Source organism: Rhinoderma darwinii, chromosome 7 (genome assembly GCF_050947455.1).
Source record: "Rhinoderma darwinii isolate aRhiDar2 chromosome 7, aRhiDar2.hap1, whole genome shotgun sequence".
Lineage (NCBI taxonomy): Eukaryota > Metazoa > Chordata > Amphibia > Anura > Rhinodermatidae > Rhinoderma > Rhinoderma darwinii.
In genome coordinates, this window is record NC_134693.1 from 25,993,669 (window position 1) to 26,021,317 (window position 27,649).

Below are 27,649 nucleotides of genomic sequence, written 5' to 3' on the forward strand. Positions count from 1 at the left end.
CCGGAAGTGGCTTCAGCGCGGTGTAATGACGTGTCAAGCCAGAGCCGGAAGTAACTGAAGCGCCGCGCAAGATGGCGAACCGGACTGTGAAAGACGCTCACAGCGTACATGGCACCAACCCGCAGTACCTGGTGGAGAAAATCATTCGAACTCGCATCTATGAGTCGAAGTACTGGAAAGAGGAGTGTTTCGGCCTCACCGGTGAGTGCGAGGAATGCATTAATTTTGAAGTTGGGAGTAAATTGCAATCCATTACATGTCTTATGGTCCATTCTACGCCACCATTTTCAGTTACTCCTTCTGGAAAAGCTGCACAACAGGCAATATGGGCAACATTATATAGTGGTTGCCATCCAGCTTTCCCAGACCCTGGAATGGCAAATCCGCCTGCGATCCAGTATACAGCTGCCTTAAAGGGGTAGCAGCTTAAAGCATCTTTCACCTAACCACTGTATAGGTGATAAGTGTTTGAGTTATAGGGTCCGTCACCCCAGTCCCCATTCCCTCTAATCGTAAAACGACGGCTATGAAGAGTTTGAATGAAGCGGCAGATGCGTGCGCCTGGTCCCACCGTTCAAAGTCTATGGTAGTGACGGTAACAGCCGAGCCCGGTCCCATTGGTCGAAACCCAACCGCCATAGCATTGATAGGTGAGAAATGCTTTTGACTGAGACCTCCGACAATCGAAGTGCTCGTATGAGCGCTCAGCCACTTTGTTTCTGTTCGGCTTTTTCCGGAAATCAATGTAACGGTGTACGAACTCGATAGAAAGTCCACGAGCCCGTACATCGGCTTTCTGGAAAAAGCCGAACAGAGACGCAGCGGCTGAGCACTCACACGAGCACTTCTGCTGCTTCATTTTAGCGATTGGTGGGGGCCTCAGTGCTCGGACCTCCAACAATCAAAATTCCTGACGTGACTGTGACGTGTCAGAAGTTTGAACGTTTAGTTACCCTTTACGTGTAGTCGTATCGTGAGTGTGTGAGTAGCGGAGGGGAGAATTCCCTCTGTATTGTTACTTTGCAGCTGTTGTGGCACTAAATATGCACCATGTAAAGATATGGGCAGGATGTGGCGCTGCTGTGCACTTGCATGGATACTCTGTACGTGACTGACCGCCATGTAATCCTGCCTAATGTCTCGTGTTTGTTCATTCCTAATAGAAGTCACGCACACGGGTACAGGACCGTTCCCACATGCATGGAGGGCATAGAGCGCCACACACCCTGCTAGGGCTGGGAGATTATGACCTAAATCACGGTTAATTGAACATGTAACCTCGATTACGATTAATGAACAATTATTTAGGCCACACCCCTTTTTGCATGCTACACAATTGAATTCATGTTTCAATAATCCTGAGCCTACTGTATATAATATACCCTCTGACACTGCCCTCAACACAGTATAATGCCCCATAGCTGCCCCCACACAGCATGCTGCCCCCACACAGTATAATGCCCCCCATAGCTGCCCCCACACAGTATAATGCCCGCAAACAGTATAATGCCCCCACACAGCATGCTGCCCCCACACAGTATAATGCCCCCCATAGCTGCCCCCACACAGTATAATGCCTGCACACAGTATAATGCCCCCACACAGTAAAATGCCCCCCATAGCTGCCCCCACACAGTATAATGCCCCCATAGCTGCCCCCACACAGTATAATGCCCCCCATAGCTGCCCCCTCACAGTATAATGCCCCCCATAGCTGCCCTCTCTCAGTATAATGCCCCCCATAGCTGCCCCCTCACAGTATAATGCCCCCCATAGCTGCCCCCTCACAGTATAATGCCCCCATTGCTGCCCTCTCACAGTATAATGCCCCCCATAGCTGCCCTCTCACAGTATAATGCCCCCCATAGCTGCCCTCTCACAGTATAATGCCCCCCATAGCTGCCCTCTCACAGTATAATGCCCCCCATAGCTGCCCTCTCACAGTATGCTGCCCCCACACAGTATGCTGCCCCCACACAGTATGCTGCCCCCACACAGTATAATGCCCCCCATAGCTGCCCTCTCACAGTATAATGCCCCCACACAGTATAATGCCCCCACACAGTATAATGCCCGCACACAGTATAATGCCCCCACACAGTAAAATGCCCCCCATAGCTGCCCCCTCACAGTATAATGCCCCCCATAGCTGCCCCCACACAGTATAATGCCCCCCATAGCTGCCCCCTCACAGTATAATGCCCCCCATAGCTGCCCCCTCACAGTATAATGCCCCCATTGCTGCCCTCTCACAGTATAATGCCCCCCATTGCTGCCCTCTCACAGTATAATGCCCCCCATAGCTGCCCTCTCACAGTATAATGCCCCCCATAGCTGCCCTCTCACAGTATGCTGCCCCCACACAGTATGCTGCCCCCACACAGTATGCTGCCCCCACACAGTATGCTGCCCCCACACAGTATAATGCCCCCCATAGCTGCCCTCTCACAGTATAATGCCCCCACACAGTATAATGCCCCCACACAGTATAATGCCCGCACACAGTATAATGCCCCCACACAGTAAAATGCCCCCCATAGCTGCCCCCTCACAGTATAATGCCCCCCATAGCTGCCCTCTCTCAGTATAATGCCCCCCATAGCTGCCCCCTCACAGTATAATGCCCCCCATAGCTGCCCCCTCACAGTATAATGCCCCCCATAGCTGCCCTCTCTCAGTATAATGCCCCCCATAGCTGCCCCCTCACAGTATAATGCCCCCCATAGCTGCCCCCTCACAGTATAATGCCCCCATTGCTGCCCTCTCACAGTATAATGCCCCCCATTGCTGCCCTCTCACAGTATAATGCCCCCCATAGCTGCCCTCTCACAGTATAATGCCCCCACACAGTATGCTGCCCCCACACAGTATGCTGCCCCCACACAGTATGCTGCCCCCACACAGTATGCTGCCCCCACACAGTATAATGCCCCCCATAGCTGCCCTCTCACAGTATAATGCCCCCACACAGTATAATGCCCCCACACAGTATAATGCCCCCACACAGTATAATGCCCGCACACAGTATAATGCCCCCACACAGTAAAATGCCCCCCATAGCTGCCCTCTCACAGTATAATGCCCCCCATAGCTGCCCTCTCACAGTATAATGCCCCCCATAGCTGCCCACACACAGTATAATGCCCCCCATAGCTGCCCTCTCACAGTATAATGCCCGCACACAGTATAATGCCCCCACACAGTAAAATGCCCCCCATAGCTGCCCTCTCACAGTATAATGCCCCCCATAGCTGCCCTCTCACAGTATAATGCCCCCCATAGCTGCCCTCTCACAGTATAATGCCCCCCATAGCTGCCCTCTCACAGTATAATGCCCCCCATAGCTGCCCTCTCACAGTATAATGCCCCCCATAGCTGCCCTCTCACAGTATAATGCCCCTGCTCTACCATTGGATTCAACTGTATGTGTGTCCTAAAGATGCAGATCTAGTTTAAATCGGGGAAAAAAATATTTGGAAAAACCTAAATGTGCAAGATGACGTCTATTTTAATTGTGCTGAATTTCGCGTTCGGTTTTTTAGATTAATTGTCCAGCTCCGGTCTCTGCGCTGCCGTCCAGGCTCTGTAGGGAATCTGGGAGAGAATACGCTTTGTACATATGGAGTCTGATGGAACAAGCCACACATTTTTTTTATTACTGTCTGATTTGTGCAGAATCAAATATCCATATGGAATCCTACAAAATAAAGCCGCAATGCAGTCACGTGCGTTATTAGGCCTCCTTCGCACAAAGACATTGTCTGGCGTTTTAAACTGCGTGAATAAAACGCTTCTAAAAACGCCGTTGTTCTTTATATGTAACATGCGTTTTTATGGCATTTTAATTACTTTTTCTTTCATTTAGGCCTCATTTACACGAGCGTAATGTACGCGCGTGCTTTTCACGCGTGTCGTACGCACCTATATTACTCTATGGGGCAGTGCAGACAATGCGTGAATTTTGCGCAGCGCGAGTGCGTTGCGTAAAACTCACGACATGTTCTATAATCGTGCGTTTTTCGCGCATCACGCACCCATTGAAGTCAATGGGTGCGTGAAAACCACGCATGCCGCACGGAAGCACTTCCGTGCGAACTGCGTGATTCGCGCAAGAGCTCTCAAACTGAATGTAAACAGAAAAGCACCACGTGCTTTTCTGTTTACAAACATCCGAACGGAGTGTCTTAGAGATGAGCGAACCGAACTTCACCGGGTTCGGCCGAACTCGTTTTGACCGAACCCGGCAGGAGACAGTCACTGTCCAGGGTGCTGGAAGAGTTAAACTGGTTCAGCACCCTGGACAGTGACTTCCGATCACAATATACGTGAACGTGTAAAAAAAAAAAAAAAAAGTTCTGACTTACCGATAACTCCCGGCTACTTCCTCCCGGTATGACAATTCAGTCCAAGTGACAGCTGCAGCCAATCACAAGCCAAGCACAGGCTGCAGCGGTCACATGGACTTCCGCGTCATCCAGGGAGGTGGGGCCAGATGTCAAGAGAGGCGCGTCACCAAGGACGCGTCACCAAGGCAACGGCCGGGAAGTTCTCGGTAAGTACGAACCTCTTTTTTTTTAAACAGGTTACTCGATATGGTGATCGGAATGCACTGTCGAGGGTGCTGAAAGAGTTACTGCCGATCAGTTAACTCTTTCAGCACCATGGACAGTGACTGACGTCGACTAGCCTCATCTCTATGTTGGCGACTGCGCGAAAATCACGCAGCCGCGCATCATACACTGATGACACACGAAGCTGTCAAGTGCCTTTTGCACACGCAAAACGTGGCGTTTTTTTGCGTGCGCAAAACGCACACGCTCGTGTAAATCAGGCCTTATTTTGTACAAGCTATTCTGTATTTTTCCGTATTTTTGAAGTCTATGAGATAAAGCAACACATCTAGAACATGCTGCGTTTTGGGAAAAAAAACTATACTGACCACAAAACTCACCAAAAACCACAGAGTATGTAGTGCTTTTTCTATTTTGCTATAGAGTTTAACCCCTTGAAGACACGGACAGTTTTGGCCTTATGGACGCAGCCTACTTTTTTGAAATCTGACATGTCACTTTATGTGGTAATAACTCCGGAACGCTTTTACTTATCCAAGCGATTCTGAGATTGTTTTCTCGTGACACATTGGACTTTAGTGAAAAAATTTGATCAGTAAATTCAATATTTTATCTGGGGGAAAAAAATAACAATTTAGAGAAAATGTGGTATGTTCTTGTAAAACAGATAGTAATACCACACAAAATAGTGACTAGTTCACATTCCCCACATGTCTACTTTGTTTGCATCATTTTTTAAATGTGCTTTTATTTTTCTATGACCTCACAAGACTTAGAACTTTAGCAGCAATTTCTCATATTTTCAAGAAAATTTAAAAAGGCTATTTTTACAAGGACCAGTTCAGCTGTGAAGTGGTTTTGAGGGCCTTATATATTCGAAAGTCCCCATAAATCACCCCATTTTAAAAACCTCACCCCTCAAAGTATTCAAAACCGCATTCAGAAAGTGTCTTAACCCTTTAGGCGTTTCACAGGAATTACATTTATACATTTCACCTCTACTCTGCTGTATTTATTTTTGGGCTAAATTCATTTATAGTACACTTTTTTTTTTCTGTAGCACAGAAAGTTTTACCAGAGGAACGCAACTCAATATTTATTGCCTGGATTCTGCAGTTTTTAGAAATACCCCACATGTGGCCCTAGTGCGGTAATGGACTGAAGCACCGGCCTCAGAAGCAAAGGAGCGCCTAGAGGATTTTGAGGCCTCTTTTCTATTAGAAAATATTTTAGACATGTCAGGTTTGAAAAGGTCTCATGGTGCCAAAACATAGGAAAAACCCTCAAAAATTCACCATTTTGGAAACTACACCCCAAGGAGTTAATAGTTAGCATTTTGACCCCTCAGTTTTTTTTCTAAATTTCTTTGAATTAAGCCGTAAAAATGAACAGCTACATTTTTTCCAATAAAACATATTGTTTTCATTTTTACAAGGAACAAAGGAGAAAAAACAACCCAACAATTTTAAAGCAATTTCTCCCGATTACGGAAGTACCTCACAAATGGTCATAAACTGCTGTTTGGGCACAAAAAGGCACGAGCGTTATTTGGCATGCAGATTTAGCTAATTTTGTATTTTTGTGTGCCATGTCGCATTTGCAAAACCCTGAGGTACCAGAGTACAGTGGGAGCCCCCGAGAAGTGACCCCATTTTAGAAACTACACCTCTCATGGCATTTATCATTTGCCTGGACAAATGACAGGCCTCAGAAGTGGAGAGCGCCATGTGCATTTGAGGTATATTTTGGTGATTTTCACAGCATTGACCCACAATTTCAGGGCCCTGAGGTCAAATAGTAAAACAAACCCCTTACTGTGACCCCTATTTTTGAAACTACACCTCTTAGGGCATATTAAGGGGAGTCGTGAGCATTTTGACCCCACGTTCATTAGAAATGACTGCCCAGCGGATGGTGCAAAGTGAGAATTTTAGTGCACAATATGTCATGCCCAGTTTGTGCCACAAGTGTCTCATGAAATGCTAAGCAGGTTCTCCCGGGTATGGCGGTGCCATATATGTGTATTTTTTTAACGTTTTTTTTCCTATAATGAAAGATTTCTTATAGTTAAAAAGTATCGTTTTTTTTAATTTGAAACTTTTATTTTTACACTTTTTCACCATTTTTTTCAAGTTTTCTCCCACTAGGGGACTTGAAGGCCTGCACCCCTGATCTTTACTTTTAGTACATTGCACTACCCATTATTCACTGACCGCAATCCATATGTGGCAGACCAGGAGGCCATTGTTAGGTTGCCATAGCAATGATCGGCACCTCTGCAATCACATCACAGCGATGCCGATCGGCTTCAAACCACTATGATGCCGTGATCACTTTTAATCGCGGCATCTAAGGGGTAAATGGCAGCGATCGGTTCTAGCTCTATTCCCTGCAGTTACTTCAGGGTGTTAGCTGTAACATACAGCTAACAACTGCGGATGATGTCGCAGGTTCCGCTTCTGTGCCTGCGCCATCTTGTTTCTGGAGCCAGAAGCCTTTTAGGCCCTGCCTCCGAGCGGAACCTAACAGGCTTCCATACTTGGCAGACAGGATGCCATTGTTAGGCCTCCGGTCTGCCAAAGCAGCTATTGGAAACCCGCGATTGTATTGCTGGTTTCCGATCTGCTGGTAAACCCTGTAGATGCAGCGCTCTCTTTAGAGCGCCGCATTTAATGGGCTAATCGGCCGGATTGGAGGCTATATCTGGCCATGCAGCAGTGTCAGCTGTACTACACAGCTGACACCTGCTGGCGATGGTGCGGGCTCCGCTTCTGAGCCCGCACCAGTAACACAACATAGAACATGTATGTGCACAGGGTTGTTTTTTTTACACTCCGGGCAGCCGCTATCCATATTAGGGATGCATCGAAACGTCACTACTGTTTTGATACCGTTCAATACGGTTTCATGTATTTCGATACTAAGCTATGCACAGCTCAGTATAGTAACTTATAAATGTTGTTAGAGTGGGGCTGCGGCTGTGAGATACAGTAATTTCTCCAATCCTGACGAGTGTGCGTGCAGTCAGCATAAGGTGATACGACCAGCGCTGCACTAATGAGCGGCGGCACTGAAGACCAAAGATGGCTGGCACACTGCAAAACACCCTCATGTTCAGTGCCTGTGCCGCCGCTCATTAGTGCAGCGTAGGCCCCATCACCTCTTGCTGAATGCGCACGCACTTATTGTCAGGAGCGGGGCAATGACTGTATTACACAGCCGCAGCCCCGCTCTAACGGCGGAGATCAGAGAAACCTCTCATCTCTGCCGTTATTCTCTTGAATGCTGCGATCAAAGCTGACCACTGCATTCAAGGGGTAAATGAGAAGGGGATGCCCTTTGGATCGCGTCACAGGGAATCCCTGTGACGCGATTGAGGGACATACCATATATGGGCAGACAGCCCAGGGTCCATTGAAGGACTCCAGGGCTGTCTGACAATATATCCTGTTAGGGAATACTGAGGTATGTCCTAACAACTGCCTGTGTACTATCAGTATATAGAAATATGTCCGTACAGTTAAAAAATAAAAAAGTAAAAAAAAAAAATAGGTAATGTTAATTTTAAAAAAGCACACATTTTTACAATAAACATAGTCTCAATACATAAAATATACACCTTTATAGTGTCAGTCATGTTCACGCTGTTAGAAATACTGCTTTCTTTCATTTATTAATGTGAGGCGCAGGGTGTGATGAATTTAACCTCCATATACCTCACACATTAACCCAATGTTGTCCATTTTGACTGCGAAGCACGATGGAATTATTTACTATTAATGTGAGGCACATGGAGGTTAAATTCATCACACCACGCGCCTCACATCAGAAAATCGAAGAACTTCTTTTTTTTTTTTTTTATTATTGTTGGCAAAGTATCGTTTTAGTATCGAGTATCGCAATACTACACGAAGTATCGGTATCGAAGTACAAAGTCTGGTATTGTGACGACCCTAATCCATATACAGATATAACATCGGAGCGTGGTCTGATGGGCTCCATTGAGGACCGAACTATCAACTCTCGTTTAGCTTTGCATCTTGGGTGGTATATGGTTTTTGCCCCATATTTGCATCAAGTTTTTATGTATTTAAAAAAAAAGTACAACACTGTCTCTCTTGTCCCCTGATAAACCTAAATATTGTGGAAAGAGGCGTTGGGACGCTTTATTAGGCCCTATTCACATTGCAGGGATATTTGTCCGTGTAACGGATGTCACATGGCCACAGTAAACACTCTAGACCCCAAATGGGGCTATTCACATGGTCAATTCTTTTTCTGATGGCCCGGTTTACCAAAAATGGTGCATGCCCTGTTTTGGCCGCTCTCACGGCCGCACGGCTCCCAAAGCAGTCTAAAACACAGATGTGATCCGAGTGACGGCCATGCTTTTTGCCGCTCGCTCTCTCCACCTCACAGTTCCAAGTGCATGTGAGGAGATTTTTTTTGCTGTAGGTAATGCCACAGCCCCCTTGTAGATGGCACCTCCCGCTGTAGGTAGCGCCACTGTAGCTCTCTGTAGGAGTGGAATCCCTCTGGCCGGGGATTCCGCTCCTATATGGAGCCCCTGACGTCACTATCCATATATGGACAGTGACATCAGGGGCAACTCCTGAAGTGGAATCCCCGGCCAGAGGGATTCTGATCCTACAGGGAGCTACAGGGGTGCAATCTACAAGGGAGCAGTGTGTGGCTGTTTTGTATCAGTGTGTCTCAAAATTTGAATCCATTTCCCGTCTGAACATTTTTAACCGCCATTTGCCATCCGTTTTTTCATAGCCGTGAAAAAAATGGATGGATTTTATGTTAGGGTTTTTTTTTGTCCCAACCCCCTGAAAACACCACATTGCCCATTGTAGATAGTGCCACCGTGCCCATTGTAGATAGTGCCCGCACAGGGCCGCGGTAGCTATTGCCTACATAGGGCCGACGTGCCTACGTTAGCTAGGATTGCCCCCTCCACTGTGGCTAGGCACTGTGTATAGGGGGCGTGCTATATACGCACCAAAACCGCAGGTAAAAACCGCACCGGATCATGCGTTTTTCGGTGGAGGATTTAAATTTTGTTGCGTAGAAAGCTGCGTATTCATGCTGCGGGTTTTGCTGTGTATTTCCTCGGAACTAGGGAGAGCGAATTCGCAAGCAGAATCGCGAGCAAATGACATGCTGCAGTTCTGAAAATACGCACCGTGGGTCAATTTACATACGGAAAAAAAAGCAGCGTGTACATGAGGTTTCTGGAAGTCTCGTTGATATTGCTGGTACTGTATTACTCTGCGGTTTTGATGCAAGCGAATACGTGCAGCAAAACCGCACGTAATATGCAAAGTGTGCATTCTGCCTTAGGCCGGGTCCCCATGGGTCAAAATACGCTACGTACAACTACGCAGCGTATTCCCCTCCTGGAACCCGCAGCACTTTCGTGGTGCAGTTTTTCAGGTGGAATTTCTGATGTGGAAAGAATCAGTAGAAAAAAACACTCATACTTTCCCTTGAAGTTGTCATGGTGACGCGTCCCTACGTTGCTGTCCGGTTTGCACCAATCCGCCGATAAAATCGCAACTCAGAAAAAAAGTGTACTTACCCAGAACTCTCTGCTTCTTCCTCCAGTCCGGCCTCCCTGGATGATACTGCAACCCATGTGACCGCTGCAGCCTGTGATTGGCTGCAGCGGTCACATGAGATGAAACATCATCCCAGGAGGCCGAACTGGAGGAAGAAGCTGGGAGTTCTGGGTAAGTATACAGTTTATTTTTTTCTCCTGAGTTGCAATTTTTGCAGCAAATTTTTTTTGATTCCGCCGCAAGTGTCGCAACACTTGGCTATTTGTTGTGGGTTTTGCGTCCCCCACTTAATTCAATGGGGAAAACCTGCAACGAAAACGCAGCATAAATTGACATGCTGTGGAAATTAAATTCTGCACCGCATGAGAATTTATTAACATTTTTGCGGTATTTTTTTTCTACGCAACGTGGGCATGAGGTTTTCAAAATTGTATCCACTTTGCTGCTAATGAAAATGCAGTGAAATTTCTGCACAGAATTCTGTTGTGGAAATTCCGCAGTGTTTTACGCTACGTGGGAATCCAGCCTCACATGTTGATTCCCAATACAGACCGGCCGAGAGTGATGTACAGCTCCGGATGTAAATGGAGATAAGATGTAAACTTTTCTGCTGTCTGATGAGTAAGCATATTTTTTATTTTTAAAAAAAAAATTTTTTTAAACCAGATTAGAGCCTGTATTTTGTGTTTTTATGCAACTTTTAAAATCGCTTTTATTAAAATGTTTTTACTTTTTAAGATGCAGCTTCTATAGTTCCTATAAGCATATGAGCTGTATCATCCTGTCTGAGCCGTGTCAAGCTGAACTGATGGCTTGGCTATAAGGGTATGTGCACACACACTAATTACGTCCGTAATTGACGGACGTATTTCGGCCGCAAGTCCCGGACCGAACACACTGCAGGGAGCCGGGCTCCTAGCATCATACTTATGTACGACGCTAGGAGTCCCTGCCTCGCTGCAGGACAACTGTCCCGTACTGTAATCATGTTTTCAGTATGGGACAGTTGTCCTGCAGTGAGGCAGGGACTTCTAGCATCGTACATAAGTATGATGCTAGGAGCCCGGCTCCCTGCACTGTGTTCGGTCCGGGACTTGCGGCCGAAATACGTCCGTCACTTACGGACGTAATTAGTGTGTGTGCACATACCCTAAGAAGGCCCTGTGTGTCTGATGCACCAGGATCCAGCTAATAATGATTACATCTAAATTATAAATACGCAGAACCCACCCTCAGCAAAGCCGTCAGTTCAGCTGCGGCTCAGATATTCGCATACATGGAAGCTGTATCTTAAAATGTAAACACAAATTTAGTTAAAAGGGATTTTAAAAGTTGCATAAAAACACTAAATACATTCATTTACTAAAAAAGGTGTACTCCTTTAAGGTGTACTCGTTTAACTCCTGTAACATTTTACTGTTTCCCTGCATAAATTTAGAGTCTTAAATACCACGTCGTATCCCTATGTATTATTCATTTTAATTACTGTTGGTTACGTAATCCTCCTTGGCTAAAAATGCTTCTCAAAAATATGTAGTGCGACCTCTGGATTGCACATGACCTCAGGATAGTCACTAATCTGTTTTATTTTACAGCTGAGCTGGTGGTGGATAAAGCCATGGAGCTGAAATATATAGGAGGAGTTTTTGGAGGTAACATCAAGCCTACGCCTTTCTTGTGTCTGGCCTTGAAAATGCTGCAGATTCAGCCGGAGAAAGACATCATTGTGGAGTTTATAAAGAATGAAGATTTCAAGTGAGTCCGAGAGCGAGTGTTCAATCGTACTTAAAGAGTCTCTGTCACCACATTATAAGTGGCCCATCTTGTACATAATGTGATCGGCGCTGTAATGTAGATTACAGCAGTGTTTTTTATTTAGAAAAACGATAATTTTTGACGGAGTTACGACCTATTTTAGCTTTATGCAAGCGTTATCTGGCTATAAATGACAACTTACAGCGTATAGTCGCGAGACTACGCTTCCTGTGCTGTAAATCACACACAAACGTTAGCAAAGTGTCAGGATTCTGAATAGACAGCACGTCCTGGCTGGAAGCAATGTCTATTAACTCTCAGGACGCTTCAGTAACGTTAGTGTGTGTGTATGTGGCTGCACATAGTGATCTAGCAAGATCACTATGTGCTGTGTAAATGAATGGGGAGAAGTGTATGACGCTGATTGGTCACTGATTGGTCATCGTCATACACTTCTCTCCACAACTCCCACTTGGTCAAAAAGTAAAAACACGCCCAGTTGGGCATTAACCCCTTAATGACCAGCCTATTTTAAACCTTAATGACCAAGCCATTTTTTACGTTTTTCCATCGTCGCATTCCAAGAGCTATAACCTTTTTATTTTTGTGTCGACATAGCTGTATAAGGTCTTATTTTTTGCGGGACAAGTTGTATTTTTTAATAGCACCATTTTGAGGTACAGATTATTTATTGATTATGTTTTATTAACTTTTTTTGGGGGGGAATAGAAAAAACTCTGAAATTTCGCCACTTTTTCATGTCCTAAATCTACGCCGTTTACCGTGTGGTATAAATAACACAATAACTTTATTCCGCGGGTTGTAACGATTGCAACGATACCAAATTTGTATAGATTTTGTATGTTTTAGGCCTCATTTACACGAGCGTAATATACGCGCGTGCGCCGCGCTTGCTGTTCACGCGTGTCGTACGCACCTATATTACTCTATGGGGCAGTGCAGACGATGCGTGAATTTTGCGCAGCGCGAGTGCGTTGCGTAAAACTCACGACATGTTCTATAATCGTGCGTTTTTCGCGCATCACGCACCCATTGAAGTCAATGGGTGCGTGAAAACCACGAAGGTCGCACGGAAGCACTTCCGTGCGAACTGCGTGATTCGCGCAAGAGCTGTCAAACTGAATGTAAACAGAAAAGCACCACGTGGTTTTCTGTTTACAAACATCCGAACGGAGTGTCTTAGACATGAGCGAACCGAACTTTACCGGGTTCGGCCGAACTAGTTTTGACCGAACCCGGCAGGAGACAGTCACTGTGCAGGGTGCTGAAAGAGTTAAACTGGTTCAGCGCCCTGGACAGTGACTTCCGATTCCAATATACGTGAACGTGTAAAAAAAAAAAAAGTTCTGACTTACCGATAACTCCCGGCTTCTTCCTCCAGTCTGACCTCCCGGGATGACAATTCAGTCCAAGTGACAGCTGCAGCCAAGCACAGGCTGCAGCGGTCACATGGACTGCTGCGTCATCCAGGGAGGTGGGGCCAGATGTCAAGAGAGGCGCGTCACCAAGGACGCGTCACCAAGGCAACGGCCGGGAAGTTCTCGGTAAGTACGAACCTCTTTTTTTTTTTTTTAAACAGGTTACTCGATATGGTGATCGGAATGCACTGTCGAGGGTGCTGAAAGAGTTACTGCCGATCAGTTAACTCTTTCAGCACCATGGACAGTGACTGACGTCGACTAGCCTCATCTCTATGATGGCGGCTGCGCGAAAATCACGCAGCCGCGCATCATACACGGATGACACACGGAGCTGTCAAGTGCCTTTTGCGCACGCAAAACGCACACGCTCGTGTAAATGAGGCCTTACACAGTAAAAACGCTTTTTTTTTCAAAATTATTTGTTTTTGTGTCTCAATATTTGAAGAGCCGTAACTTTTTTTTATTGTTCTGCCGATGCGGTTGTGTGAGGGCTTTTTTTTTGCGGGAAGGCTTGTAGTTTTTATTGCTACCATTTTGGAGTAGATGCGACTTTTTGATCACTTTTTATCCCAAAAATTTTTAAGTCAGGATTCACAGAAAACAGCAATTTTTCCATAGTTTTTTATTTTTTACGGCGTTCATCTTGCGGGTTAAATAATGTAATAGATTTATAGTCGGGGTCGTTACTGACGCGGCGATACCAAATATGTGTAACTTTTTTACTTTTATTTTGGTTTTTTAATAGTAAAGCAGTTTGTAAAGGGAGAAAATGGGTTTTTCATTTTTTATTTTTTTTTTCAAATTAACTTTATTAAACTTTTTTTTTAACTTTTTTACTAGTCCCACTAGGGGACTTTAATATGCGATCATCCGATCGCTATTATAATACACTGCAATATTTTTGTATTGCAGTGTATTACTGCCTGTCCGTTTAACACGGACAGGCATCTGCTAGGACATTACAGCGCCGATCACATCATGTACAATGTAGGCCACTTATAATGTGGTGACCGAGCCTCTTTAAAAGGTAGGTAAACTTTTAAAAATCTTTTGACATGTTCTAGTAACGTGTCAGAAGTTTTGATCGGTAGAGGTCCGAGCACGGAGACCCCACCGATCGCTAAAAAGAAGCGGCAGAATGCTCAGGTGTGCGTTTTACCGCTCTGTTTCTGATTGGCTTTCCTCGGAAAGTGTAGTGAGCGGTGTACAGACTCACTTACTTTTGAGCCCGTATGCAACGCCAAGGAAAGCCAATCCGAAACAAAGCAGCACAGCGCTCACCCAAGCGCTTCTGCTGCTTAGTTTTAGCGTTCGGTGGGGTCGCAGAAGTTTTGATCGATGGGGGTCATGAGCACTGACATGTCCCTATGACAAGTCAAAAGTTTTATTTTTTATAAGTTTAGATAGTATTTATTATGGAGCCCTCCATTTCCGATACTTAGGGCTGGCGTCTGTTTACTGCTGCAAAATTTAAAGGGTGACTGTGCCGGCAGCGCATTAGCTATACAAACCATCAGCACTTCTAGAATGTAAATGGGTACCACACCAGTCTACACAAGTGGCAGATCCAGAGTGGTCACCTCTGGCAGTCAAGCTTATTGATAGGAAGCTGCTCAGATGTATTCAGGTGCTGCCTAGCGAGCTGTGCATCTGCAGAAACTGTTCATTAGGGCGGTGGTCTCCAATATGTTGCTCTTCGGCTGTTTAAAAACGACAACTCCCAGCATGGTTTGGCTAAAAAAAAACATAAGTGACCCTTCTGCTACTTTATAATATTCTTTGTGGTGAGGAATTGAGATATTTCCAAGATCTTTTTGCTCCGTTAGTGGGAATATTCTTGTTTTACATCCAGAGGCTAAAAGCCAAAACTGAATACTTCTCACAACAGAGTCTGCAAAATTGTATTCAGTCAAGGACCGACCTCTTCACCACCGTGCCCCCGAGCCAAACTAAGCGTCCGTGGTGCTTGCTCAAACGAATTTTGCTCCTTCACAGCAGTATCAGACAAGACCCAGTGACCTGGGCCAGTGATAGGGCAAACGAACGTTCGTGTGAGCAGTGCCCTGTGTAAACGGGGCAGCAATCAGCCGATGAACGAGTAAATACTGTAGAACGGCTGACGTCATCTTTTATGCTGTCCTGAAAATCATTGTTGTGGGCAGCGCATCTCCGTGTAAACAGTGGATGTGCTGCCAACATGTAAACTGTATGGGGACCTAACAATGGCATTAACGATCGTTTGTCCCTATACAGTTTACGTTGGCCTTTAAATGAGCACCGATAGATCTGTAATTTATTAGTGATTAGCGCTCATTATAGGCATGTCTGCACGTGTATTCCCAGCTTAGTACTATGTCATGTGCTGATGGTTTTGGGGTAATGGGTCTTGACCGTTAATATACCAGGCAAACCCCCTTAATACTTTAAAGACTGTGTACACCTTTGACAGGGATTTTTTTTTTAGTTAAAAGGGTCAATCTGTAAAAAAGTCAATCAGTGTGGTTGGTGCAACGTTATAATTACTTTCTATTAAAAATATTTTTTGGAGATACAGCTGCTTTGTATTCTGTATTACAGAGCAGCTGTTTCATTCGCAGAATCTTGTACACGTCTGGTCCGTGGGACTGACTGGTTCAGTGTTATCGGCTCCTGGTAGTCTCTGACAGATAGGATCGACCTGTTATCCATCACTACTATGTTCTTAACTTAGATGTGATCGATAACAGGTGGATCCTGCGTGTCAGAGACCAGCAGGAGCCGATAACACTGAACCCGTCTGGTGCGCAGGACTGACAGATTCAGGTCCTAGCAAACAATACAGCCGCTCTGTATACAGAATACAAAGCAGCTGTATCTCAAAAAGTAAAAATAGTTTTTAATAAAAACAAATTATAAAGTTGCGCCAATTGACCTGCACCAGTTGCAAACTGATTGAACTTTTTATTGAAAAAAAACAAAAAAAAACAAAATCGCTTTCAAAGGTGTACATAGCCTTTAAGGCCTCATACTCAAGCTCACAGACTTTGCGAGAAAAAACCCATGTGAAAATCTGAGGTACGGCAGGAGCCCATAGAATATTAGAACTTGCTTAGGCTGGAGGGTGGGACGCTGAGCGCACAGCCTTTTACATGAAAATACTGAATTCTATTCTAGAAAGCTATATATTCATGCGCTCGTCACCCCCCCCCCTCTCCTTTCCTTTGCTGTCCTCACGTATAAAACCTGACAGATGTTTGATACTCGCCTATGGATAGTGTTGTACTCAGGACATTATTTGCACTCATTGAGCTATTTACTGACCTGATCCTTCCTTACAGGTATGTGCGTGCGTTGGGCGCTCTCTACATGCGACTGACCGGCACTGCCAGCGACTGCTACAAATATCTGGAGCCGCTGTACAACGATTACCGCAAAATCAAGACTCAGAACCGAAACGGAGGTGATCCCTGGCAGCATTGTCCTTTGTAGCAGTGTGCGATATGATGGGAGTTCTGCTGTGATGATTCCTATGTGATGATGATTTTGTCAGTATAAGATATATATGTATTTTATGGTGTATCATCGGCTTTTCTATGTTTGTCCGTGGGAAGAATGTGTTTACGAATTCTAGAGAACTGACCGATAAAACCTTTTGGTTCGGCATAAGATGTACAGAACTTATTAAAACAAAACATCCCATCCTATAAAAACGTAGCCCCAAACTAAGCATGAGGTTTAAAAACCATTGCCTTTTTTTAATTTATTTTTTTAATAGTTTTTCTCCTTCATCCTCGCATTATTCTCCTGTCAATGTATCTGCATGAGGGCTTGTTTCTTCGCAAGGCAAGTTGTATTTTTCAAGTGCACCATTTTGGGCTACATATAATATATTAAGGCCCCTTTCATGTCACTATTTGTTCTACGTTTAGTGTGGATGTTGCGCAAGCTCCCAAAATACACGCTAAATGCATCCTTAGGGCTCCATTGCCAGACTAAGTCCAAAAGAGTGTCCTTTTGGCCTCCGTCTTGTCGTTGTACATCAGTATACAGAAAACAAAATAGATAAATATGAAATAGCGTAATATATTACGCTATTCCATCCCCCAGTGAAAAATCTTAATTGTATTCGTTTTTTTGAACATGGGAACCCGCGGGTGAGAGAAGCCACTGTATGGCATCCGTTAAACGAATACGGCTTTCTAATAGCTTTTCATGATTGATCTGTTAAACAGATGCCTAACCGTGGCATTCATCACCCATAGGAAGGAAGTGTCAAGTGTTCATGACCTATAGTTTAGCAGATTGCATTATAGCCTATAAGTTATGGCTGCCGCCGTTAGGCATCCGTCACAGCCTCGATTTAAAGTGTAACTAAACTTTCAGAAAACTTTTGACTTGTTCTAGTGACTTATCAGGAGTTTTGATCAATTGGTGTCCGAGCACTGAGACCTCCACCGAACGCTAAAACGAAGCGTCAGAAGTGCTCAGACGAGTGCTCTGCCGCTTAGATTCTGATCGATACTGCTCGGCTTTCCTCGGAAAACTGAGCAGGACCGATCAGAAACTAAGCGGCACAGCTATTGTGCTGCTTCATTTTAGCGATTGGTGGTGGTCTCTAGGCTCGGTCGCCCACCGATCAAAACTTCTGTCATGTCACTGACCTGTCAAAAGTTTTATGAACTTCTAGTTATGCTTTAATGTAGACGTCGGTAGCTGTTACTAGTATATACGTCAAACGGGCCAAAAAACTTAATGTGAACATAAGCTAACGAATTTGTTTTTTTTATGTGGGGTGGAAAAAAAATGGCAATTCTGACATTATTTTGGCGGATTTTTCAGCTTAAAAGGGTTTTCCTATCAAGTGATGCCATGTCACTAGGATATTCTATGAAGACCCCTCAACGATCCTGAAAATGGCGACTGATTTAGCGCCGCGTCCACTTCATTTTTTTTCCTGCACAGCGGCGCTCTCAACCACCCACTGGGCAGGAAACTGCAGCGTGGCCTCATTAACTGATCGCATATCCTAATGATATGGCATCACTTTATAGGATTTGGAAACGCCTTTATTACATTATCGAGTCTATCGCATTTATATTATATAAGACTACTACGTCATTGACTGAAATCCTCTGTGCTGCAGATACGTTGTCAGGAGGTTGAGTTCTTTTTGCATTACTTTGTATTATTTTACCTCGCAGAATTTGAACTGATGCACGTAGATGAATTCATAGACGAGCTTCTCCACAGTGAACGAATCTGTGACATCATATTACCCCGGTTACAGGTATGTCGTGACTTACGTTTTGGCCGGTGTATATTAACGCTGACTGCAGTTGCGTGTTACGATTTTTCAGAAAAACGAACCGCTATTCTGTACTCGTCATACTACCATGTTATATTTTCCTTATTTTACTTTGTATATGTGGCAAAAATGTTAAACCCACCACATCCATACTAGAGGGACACAGCAATTATTCTTGGTTTGCAAGACCTCTGCTTTACGTAATTGAATAGGATACTCCATTATTTGTCCTGGTCTTGTGACGCTAACGCAGGTGCTTCATTCAATAAGGTGCATTCACTGTGATTGTGACATATTGTGATTTTGAAAAAAACCACAGCGGAAACGGCAATATGACCGCACTGTGTAAATGCACACGATGCGTATTTGCGTGCAACAAAACCGCAGCGTAATACAGTACCAGCAAAGTGAGATTTCAAGAAACCATGTACACGCTGCAGGTTTTTTCTGCATACAAATTGACATGCGGAGCGTATTTTAAAGTCCGCAGCGTGTCAATTTATCTTGCGTTTCTGCTTGCGAATTGTATCTGCCTGGTGCTGAGGTAAATCGCAGCAAAGGCCGCAGCATGAAAAAACGCACCGATTTACACATAAAAACCTAAAACGCAATAAAAAACATGCGATCTGTGTGGTTTGGTTTTTACCTGCGAAGGTATTGTGTTGTGTGTATTTTCCGCAGCATGTAGCCTTTGGTTATCAGAGCTGCATCTTGCAAAAACCTGTGTGTCCAAGACACCGCTCTAATAACAAAACTCTAAGGGTGTATTCACACACTGTGGTCATATCGCAGTCTTTGTAACTTTTTCTGAAAATAAATGCAATATCACGGCATTATGTGAATACACACTAACAAACCAAGCACCTGTGTTGGCATCACGTGACCAGGACAAACAAATAGGACGACTCCTATTCAATTACTATAAGCAGTGGTCTTGAAAACCATGAACAATTGCCAAGAGTTCCCTGTTTCCATTTTATAAGTTGCCACATAGGGGCGATTGGAGCCCCAAAATCTTTTCTGTTAATGTAAATTATTCTTGTGGGAGACCCAGGCAGAGAGGAGTCCTGCACATGACCAATAGAGTAGGACTCCTCTTTGCTTGGAGATCCCCCAAGTGTTGGCAGAAATGTTTATGGGGCTCCAGCTATTTTTAAAATTAGATGGGGAGACCCCTAGTGTTGTGTGTGGTCCCCGTACAGTCCACTGTGTGTAACTGGTCCCTTTAAGGAGCTGTCTGCATTCCTCTGATGGCCAGCTCCTGTTTGGTTCACATTTTCTTTAAAGAATAGTGATCGTAAAGACACATAGGAGAAGCCCCCCCCCCCCCCCCAATTTTGAAATTTTTCTTAACTTAATGTACGGTTGCTCCTATTTTTAGGGTGCACACTTTACATACAATATATCACCATGACTCTGATTATCTTATTAGAAACGCTATGTGCTTGAGGAAACTGAGCAGCTGGATCCCCGTGTCAGCGCTTTGGAAGAAGATATGGATGATGTTGAGTCTAGCGAGGAAGAAGATGAGGATGACGACAAGGTGAGATTAGGAGGTGTGGCGAGAACATGCCAGAGTACAACCGCACCTTTCTCCTAAGTTTGATAAATGTTAGAAGTGAATGATTTGAAGGGGTTGTCCGGCTTATGAAACCTATTTTCAAATACTCTATTAGGAAATTATAGGAGTTAATAGAGGGGGGGGGGGGACTCCAGCCCAGGGCCCGTGACTGACAGGGGACCCTCTAACAAGATGGGAATGTCCAAAGCGGAGTACCCTTTTAAGTTAAGCAGAAGATGATTGGAGGGGAGAGAACACGGTAAAGTTCAATGGGACCTTGCGGAGTTAGGCTATGTTCACACAGGGTATTTTGCCGAGTTTTTTTACGCGGAAACCGCGTCGCAAAAGTGGCCCGAGAACGCCTCCCATTGATTTCAATGGGAGGCGTCGGCGTCTTTTTCCCGCGAGCAGTAAAACTGCCTCGCGGGAAAAAGAAGCGACATGCCCTATCTTTGGGCGCTTCCGCCTCTGACCTCCCATTGACTTAAATGGGAGGCAGGAGAAAGGGTATTTCTCGCTGTTTTATGCCCGCGGCGTTCAATGGCCGCGGGTGAAAAACGGCACGATAATCGCCGCGAAAATCGGCGTGCAGGGAGAGGAATATCTGCCTCAAAGTTCCAAACGGAATTTTGAGGCAGATATTCCTCCCCCAAAATACTCCGTGTGAACATAGCCTTATGGAGTACAAGAGTTTGCGTTTGTAACAGATTTACCTATTTTGGCTTTAGGGCAGAGATCCTACTCCAGACCACCACAGACGGAGCTACCGAGACCTAGACAGACCGCGTAGATCTCCTTCACCTCGATACAGGAGGAGCCGCAGTCGTTCTCCAAGAAGGTAAAGCAAAGCACATTATTATTATTCGGTGCGGTTGTATGTGGTACCGGTCTTAATTTCTCGCCAAGACGACCCCTTTCCATAAGCTCTATATGGGAATATGGATGTCAAAGTTCACTGGGCTTGACTTATCTGAGCGGACCTGCCCCATCCGTGTAGTACATGGAAGGCCGTTCACTTTTATGGCCACCTTGTAATGATCAAGTGAAAGGCTATGGAAAACTTTTTTTTAATGTATTATAGTGTTTAGTGTAACTTTGTAATTCGTTTTTTATATAAAAAAAAAATTCTTTCTAGATTTTACTTTTTCAGATACAGTTTCTATGTATCCTGCATTTCTCATGCTGCAATTATACAAATAATTTACAATTGTAAACCTTTTTTACAAACAAATTGTATACACTTGCCATTAAAATTCTTTAGTTAAAAATGTCTGCATCGCGGAAATCCCCATTATTAGCGTAAGACAGTACTTTACAGCGACCCTCCGTTCCTGAGACAATATTTTAAATATGGTGGGGGAATATGGATTTATATTACCTGGTGCCCTCCCTTGCTGTGGATCTGCCTTTTTAGGGTTTCCTCTGTCCTGTCCCAAAATGGCTGCAGCGCATCTTAGACTGAGGGTCTGAGACACTCCCACTGGTCTCAGATTGGCCAGAGCTGCTCACGTGAGCAGTTCTGTCCAATCCGTAAACAGAGGGAATGTCTTAGACCAAGTGCTGTGACCAATTTGATACAACACAGAGGGGACCCTAAAACGGCAGAGGAGGGCACCAGGTAATATTATGTTATATACCCCATCACATTAAGGGCTCATTCAGACGAACGTGAATAACGTGCGTGTGCTGCGCAGGGAAATCACGTGCAGCACACAGACCCGTTGATTACAATAGGGCTATTCACACATGCTGGAGTTTTCACGCAGCGTGTGTCTGTTGCGTAAAACTCGCTGCATGTCCTATATTGGTGCATTTTTCACGCACTTATCGCCCATTGAAGTCAATGGGTGCGTGAAAATCACACACCGCACACGGATGCACATCAATTCAATGGAAAATAATAAAAAATGTGCTTTGTGAGTGCGTGAATAACGCATGCCCTCGCTAAGCACACTGATGCATAACGGACAAGATTCACACGCGTGAATCTGATACGCTCGTGTGAATGTAGCCTTATAATTTTGTGCGGAGACCGGAGGGTCGCTTTAAGACAGAGCTATTAGGGAATTCTGGGATAAGAGGAGAGTCCACCAGTTCTGATCCCTCGTACATTAGCCAGAGCGAAGAGCAGATACAAAGTGTCTTGTCCAAAGCTGCCAGACCTTGGTGATCTTTGTTTATACCTATTCTTTCCCAGATAATATTCCTGTTCAATATCACCAATGACACGACAGGTTTTCACCACTATATTTTGTTTCTTTTATATCTCAGGAGAAGCCGTTCCCCTAAGAGAAGAAGGTGAGTTTCTTAACTGCGTTATCCCCCTTCTGCATTAATCTAGAGCCATGGTGGCCATTTATCTAATAATGAAGTGATATCTCCAAAGAAGAATGCGTTTTCCTTAGAATGTGAATATAGACTTTTAAAATGTTTGCCATATTTCATTTAAGTATATAAAATGTAGAATGTAATTAGCAGGAACTGTATTTCACGATGTCCTTTACACTACCCTATACCCGCAGTCCTTCTCCACCCCGCAGAGAGAGACACCGTAGCAAGAGTCCAAGGAGGCACCGCAGCAGGTCAAGAGAAAGACGCCATCGATCGAAATCCAAATCTCCAGGTTAGTTTCCTGGCACTAAATGAAGGGGTTTTCTGGCATTCATTGTGTTGTCCGTGTCTGTGCAGTACCAGCCGCAGCCACACAGACATGGATGCAGGTGGACAGGCCTTCAATATATTCCCAGAAAATACAATTTAGACTTTTTTTCATGGAGTATGGGGAGAATTGGCTTTGCCGACATTTGTTTCTACCCATCACACAATTTTTAAAAAAAAATAGTTGTCATTCATTTTGCATTGTTTTATTAACAGGACATCATCGAAGTCACAGACACAGAAGCCACTCAAAGTCCCCAGAGAGGTAATTAGAAAATATTAGTTTATCCGAGAATCCGGAAATGCTGATTGCATCTCTCATAGTACAACATTCGAGTGTTTCCTAATCTCGTCCTCAAAGAAATCCCAACTGGTCATGTCCTGAAAATTTCCCATGGAGAAATAGTGAAATGAGTTCAATCACCTGTGCAAAATCAAAGGGGTTCTTCAGGACTTTTATACTGATGGCCTACTCATAGTGACCTGCCGGAAGTTTTGATTGGTGGGGTCCGAGCACTGAGAACCTCACCGATCGCTAAAACAAAGCGTCAGAAGTGCTTGGGTGAGCGCTGTGCTGCTTAGTTTCTGATTGGCTTTCCACGGAAAGACCTGTCAGCAGTGTACGGGCTCATAGACTTTCTATTAATCCCATACACCGCCCCAAGGAAAGCCGATCAGAAACTAAGCGGCACAGCGCTCACCCAAGCACTTCTGACACTTCGTTTTAGCGATCGGTGAAGTTCTCCGTGCTCGGACCCCACCAATCAAAACTTCCGACATGTCACTATAACATCAAAAGTTTGAAAGTTTACCCTTTTAAGGAACACTAAACCTAGAAATTAATTCTAAGGGTCAACTGGAGATAAACTTGCCCATCCTATATGCAGGATTTTCTACGTGAAACGGTCTTGTACAAATCCTACATAGAACACAGGTTATCCTCTTATTTTTTTTCCATTTTTAGCTGACAGATGACTGAGGGAATGGGCTTAATATTTGTCTCCTATTGCACACATCAGTGGGGGAAAGTTCCTTCTGCATCCAGTTGTCTTAAAGAACAGACACAGGATAGTGAGAAAAAAATGGGGGGGGATGTAGAAGATTCCTGAAGCACATATAGAAGAAATCTTAATTTGCAATGAGCTGAAAACACACGCCAGTTGCTAGAAGGAAAAGGTCCCTGGAGCTCCTCTGAGCCAAGCGACCCTTGTCCTTTTATTTTGGAGAGTTTTCAGCTGAAAGCCAAAAGTGACATGGCATTAGGAAGAACGCCAAGGGCCTCTCTGTTCTAATTGTTGGGGGTCTCTGCTTACCCACCTCACTTTTTCTGATTCTTTAAAATTTATTTGAGAACTGAAGGTACTTTTTAATAAAATATTTCTGTATTCACATAAAATGAGATTTCAGTTGTTTTTATAAAACTTGCCGCTGCAGAACCGATGGAATGGATTAAACGGAAATCTATACAGTAGCAGAACTGGTTGGTATTCAGTATCTTTATTTCTGTTTTTGTTTTTTTTTATAGGTCGAAGAAGAGTCACAAGAAAAGCAGGCGTGGGAATGAGTGACCGGAGAGAGTATTGGAAGCGCTGTTCCATTGTCCTGGACCCTTTGTATATAATAGGCTCTTTCGCTCGGACGCAATTGACCCCATTTGTCACACGACGTCAAATATTCAGTCACTTGTTTTGTCAAGGAATTTTTATTAAAATAAATTGTCTTCATTGATACTCATAGTACATTGTCATTAATGCCTAGAATGAGAGTGAAAAGTGTGAAGTATTGTAAGAGGTGTGTAGCATGTGAGTGATACATGGATGGCCTGAGTCCACCACGGTAAGAGCCAGCTATTTTTTTGTGTGCCTGTTTAGGGTATATGGGCAGTGGTTGTCCTGTTGGGTCACCCCCTTTTAAAAATGTTTGTTTTGTGACTACAGCTCTTATGCAGACCTGTGTGTAACCATGGTAACAGCTCTGCATAGGACCTGTATACACAAAGCAGTAGGATATTTTTAATCAAGACCATTTGCAATGTTGCTTTTATTTTTATTGCAGCAATTGGCACTAAATGCCTTTTTTATTTTCCTACAGCAACGCATATGGGGGAGCACTCTGGCTGTGCTGTGAATTGGCTGCACTGAATAAGGTGTACATGGGGGAAACTCTGTCTGGCATGGTGCAAATGGGGGAGCAACTCTGGCTGGCATGGGGCGCACATGGGTGAACTCTGACTGGCATGGGGCGCACATGGGCAAAGAACTCTGGCTGGCACGGGGCGCACACGGGCAAAGAACTCTGGCTGGCACGGGGCGCACACGGAACAGTACATTTTTATTTGGTTTCTGCGGCATCTAAAATGTGTACGTTTTCCCAGACCGTGGAAATTGGCACCAGAGACGGTAGCCACGTGCTGTAAACGGGAGGAGCTGTGGATGTGGCTCTGTAGTGGGAAGAGGCCTTTGTCACGAATGGAGAAGAAATGGAAACAGCAATCAGAAGACATTAACCGTGAGTCATTGGATTTAACTTTGTTGCCTCTTGACTGCTGTTCAGTGTACTGTATGCCTCCGTCCAGTCTGCATCGTGACAATGCCGTGCTTACAGGTCCTGTCATTTGGCTTCTGTATAATAGTATTATTTGGTCACTGTGTGGTGGGGTGAAGACCTAGGAAAAAATATGCAGAACTAGATCCGAACACCTGACCACGACTAAATTGCCGGTTTTATACACTGGCCTTTACTTTTTGTATGGCGTATAATATATTCACATTGTTTTTTATCGTTCCATGGGAACTATAAGGGGAATTTATAAACTCTTCCACGCCAATTTTCGCAGGTAGAAAAGTCACCAACTATCCAAAAGTAATCAAATAATAAGCATCATTTATGTTTATTTCCCTGCTGCGTCCCGCCAGCCTCTGTTTACTGTGATGCTGACACATGACCTCTGCTGCTGAGGCTAGTGATTGGCTGCAGCGAGCACGTTTGTCAACGTGACATCTTCGATGCAGCTCAGTTATCTGTTACGCCCAGCCGGTCTCTAAGTGGCAGCGCTGGATCGGCGAGGGATTAAACCGTTAAATTATGGTACTTTTATTAATTGATGGCATTTCCCCCGGTCTGAGCCTGTTTTATGGTGACCCTGGACAACCCCTTTATTAAATTCCCTCTTAGGACTATAAATTCAGTTTTTTTGAAACTGTTGCCTGTACATTCAGGTGAATGGCTACTCGATTTACCATCCATTCTGATCTCTTAGAGCGGTCTATCCAGGAAAATTATCAAATGAATCCCCATTCTCCCTTGTAACGGCCACTCTTCAAGCTAGGTAGGATGACAACACTGCATCTGAAAATCGGAAGTGGACGTGTCACTGGATTTTATCTTTTGGCCAGTAACTTTGTGATCATATTTCAGGATAGAAGATATTGAAAAACCGTTTTAATATTTTTATTTTACATGAAAAGGCTACTTTTATATTTAATTCTAGTAGGTATAGTTTGAAGAAAACATATTTTCTAGAGCGTCTCTAATGGATTAAAGATCAAGGTATGAAAATAAATCTAAGAACTTCCACAGACCGGTGTATTGCAAATGTCCGGATTATCTTGCGCCTGTAATACGGGCGCAATACGCCAGTCTACGGAAGTTCTTAGGTCTAGATTGAGTCCTATTGTACAAAGTGAATTCCTGATCTTCAGGACTTCACAGGTGTCAGGCAGTTCTTCAGGGGGGGAACGACTAAAAAAAATAGCTTTCCAAGAGACCAATAATTCCCACGTGATTCGGCTCAAGCATACGAATGTTAAACACTTCATTGCAAGAAACCAATTTATCAAAGAACAGTTTAAGTTTGGATTTCCATAATAAAAAAAACAAAAAAAAAACTTGACACTTCATGGGATACAGTTTGATAAAATGGCCTTTTCTTTTTTCTTATCGGTACCAAAAATAAGACGTAATTTCAACTTTAAAAAGATTTTTGGCACCTGCTTCAGACTCAAATAATAAGACATTTAAAAAATTACATTCCTTTCTCTTTAAATCATCTGTTTATAACTAAAATATATACATTTATAGAGCTTGAAGCAGCCGGTTTATGAATAGAGCAAATAGAAAAAGAAGAACTTAATTTTACCAGTATTTTTTTTTTTTTTTTTTCTCCCATTTGAACATTTTGCTTTAATAGAACACAAGGCTCCCCTCAAAATGGGGTAATGAAATAAAAGAAATTAGCATCACTCGGAGGAATGATTCCAGTACAACTAAAGCCATATATTTACAAATGTTACATATTAAAAGTTCTAGAAATAAGGTCTTAAAATAGTTTTTTTCTTTTCATTTCTTTTGCTGGATGTAGTTGGAGTTCAGGTGGGGGTGTCCTTGTGATAAGACTGGGAAATGGGGCCCGTTCTGGATTAATGAGGGAGCTGAAAGGAAAAGGGTAGAGAAACATTAGCTATATATATATATAGTAGTCGTCGTCTACTCTGAAGCAACTCTACATTAGAATTGACCCCTCTGATATGTCATAGTACATCACACTGTGAAGTCTGATCTTGGGCCGCCATTGACTAATGTATAGAGCGCTTTAACTCACTGACACAGGTAATAGACTTCTGTTACTAAAAACCTGACAAAACCTTCTTAGAACGCAGCCATTGATTTGAATGGGTCTTTGCTTTTGAGTGTTGTCAGATTTTCAGATGTTTAAGTGTTTTGTGTAAGTGTTGTCCGTAGTGGTCTGAGGTCAAACTTCACAAATGTGATCTATTTGCATGTATTCATGACATAGATCAATTTCACAGGTTTTT

At 44.0% G+C, this 27,649-nt stretch overlaps 2 protein-coding genes across 2 annotated transcripts in view; one reads left to right on the forward strand and one right to left on the reverse strand.

Annotated features, from left to right (window-relative positions):
• Positions 1 to 27: 27 nt before the first annotated feature.
• PRPF38A (pre-mRNA processing factor 38A) lies at positions 28 to 24,565 on the forward strand. Its single transcript, XM_075833003.1, has 10 exons — positions 28 to 201; positions 11,731 to 11,890; positions 16,650 to 16,771; positions 18,513 to 18,598; positions 20,049 to 20,159; positions 20,906 to 21,015; positions 22,449 to 22,475; positions 22,700 to 22,800; positions 23,052 to 23,100; positions 24,361 to 24,565. Exons 1-10 carry the CDS (start codon positions 72 to 74, stop codon positions 24,401 to 24,403), a joined length of 939 nt encoding a protein of 312 aa, XP_075689118.1. The 5' UTR covers positions 28 to 71; the 3' UTR covers positions 24,404 to 24,565.
• TUT4 (terminal uridylyl transferase 4) overlaps positions 24,513 to 27,649 on the reverse strand; it is a 61,080-nt gene continuing 57,943 nt past the window's right edge. The window contains exon 30 of the mRNA XM_075833000.1: positions 24,513 to 27,265. Within this exon, the coding sequence (XP_075689115.1) occupies positions 27,174 to 27,265 (92 nt within the window). The 3' untranslated portion in view covers positions 24,513 to 27,173. The remainder of the gene's footprint in view (positions 27,266 to 27,649) is intronic.

Coding starts and splice junctions, on each gene's coding strand:
- PRPF38A (XM_075833003.1), top strand. CDS start 72: ATGGCGAACCGGACTGTGAAAGACGCTCACAGCGTACATGGCACCAAC. Junction 202..11,730: donor GGAGTGTTTCGGCCTCACCG/GTGAGTGCGAGG, acceptor TTTATTTTACAG/CTGAGCTGGTGGTGGATAAA. Junction 21,016..22,448: donor CGCAGTCGTTCTCCAAGAAG/GTAAAGCAAAGC, acceptor TTTATATCTCAG/GAGAAGCCGTTCCCCTAAGA.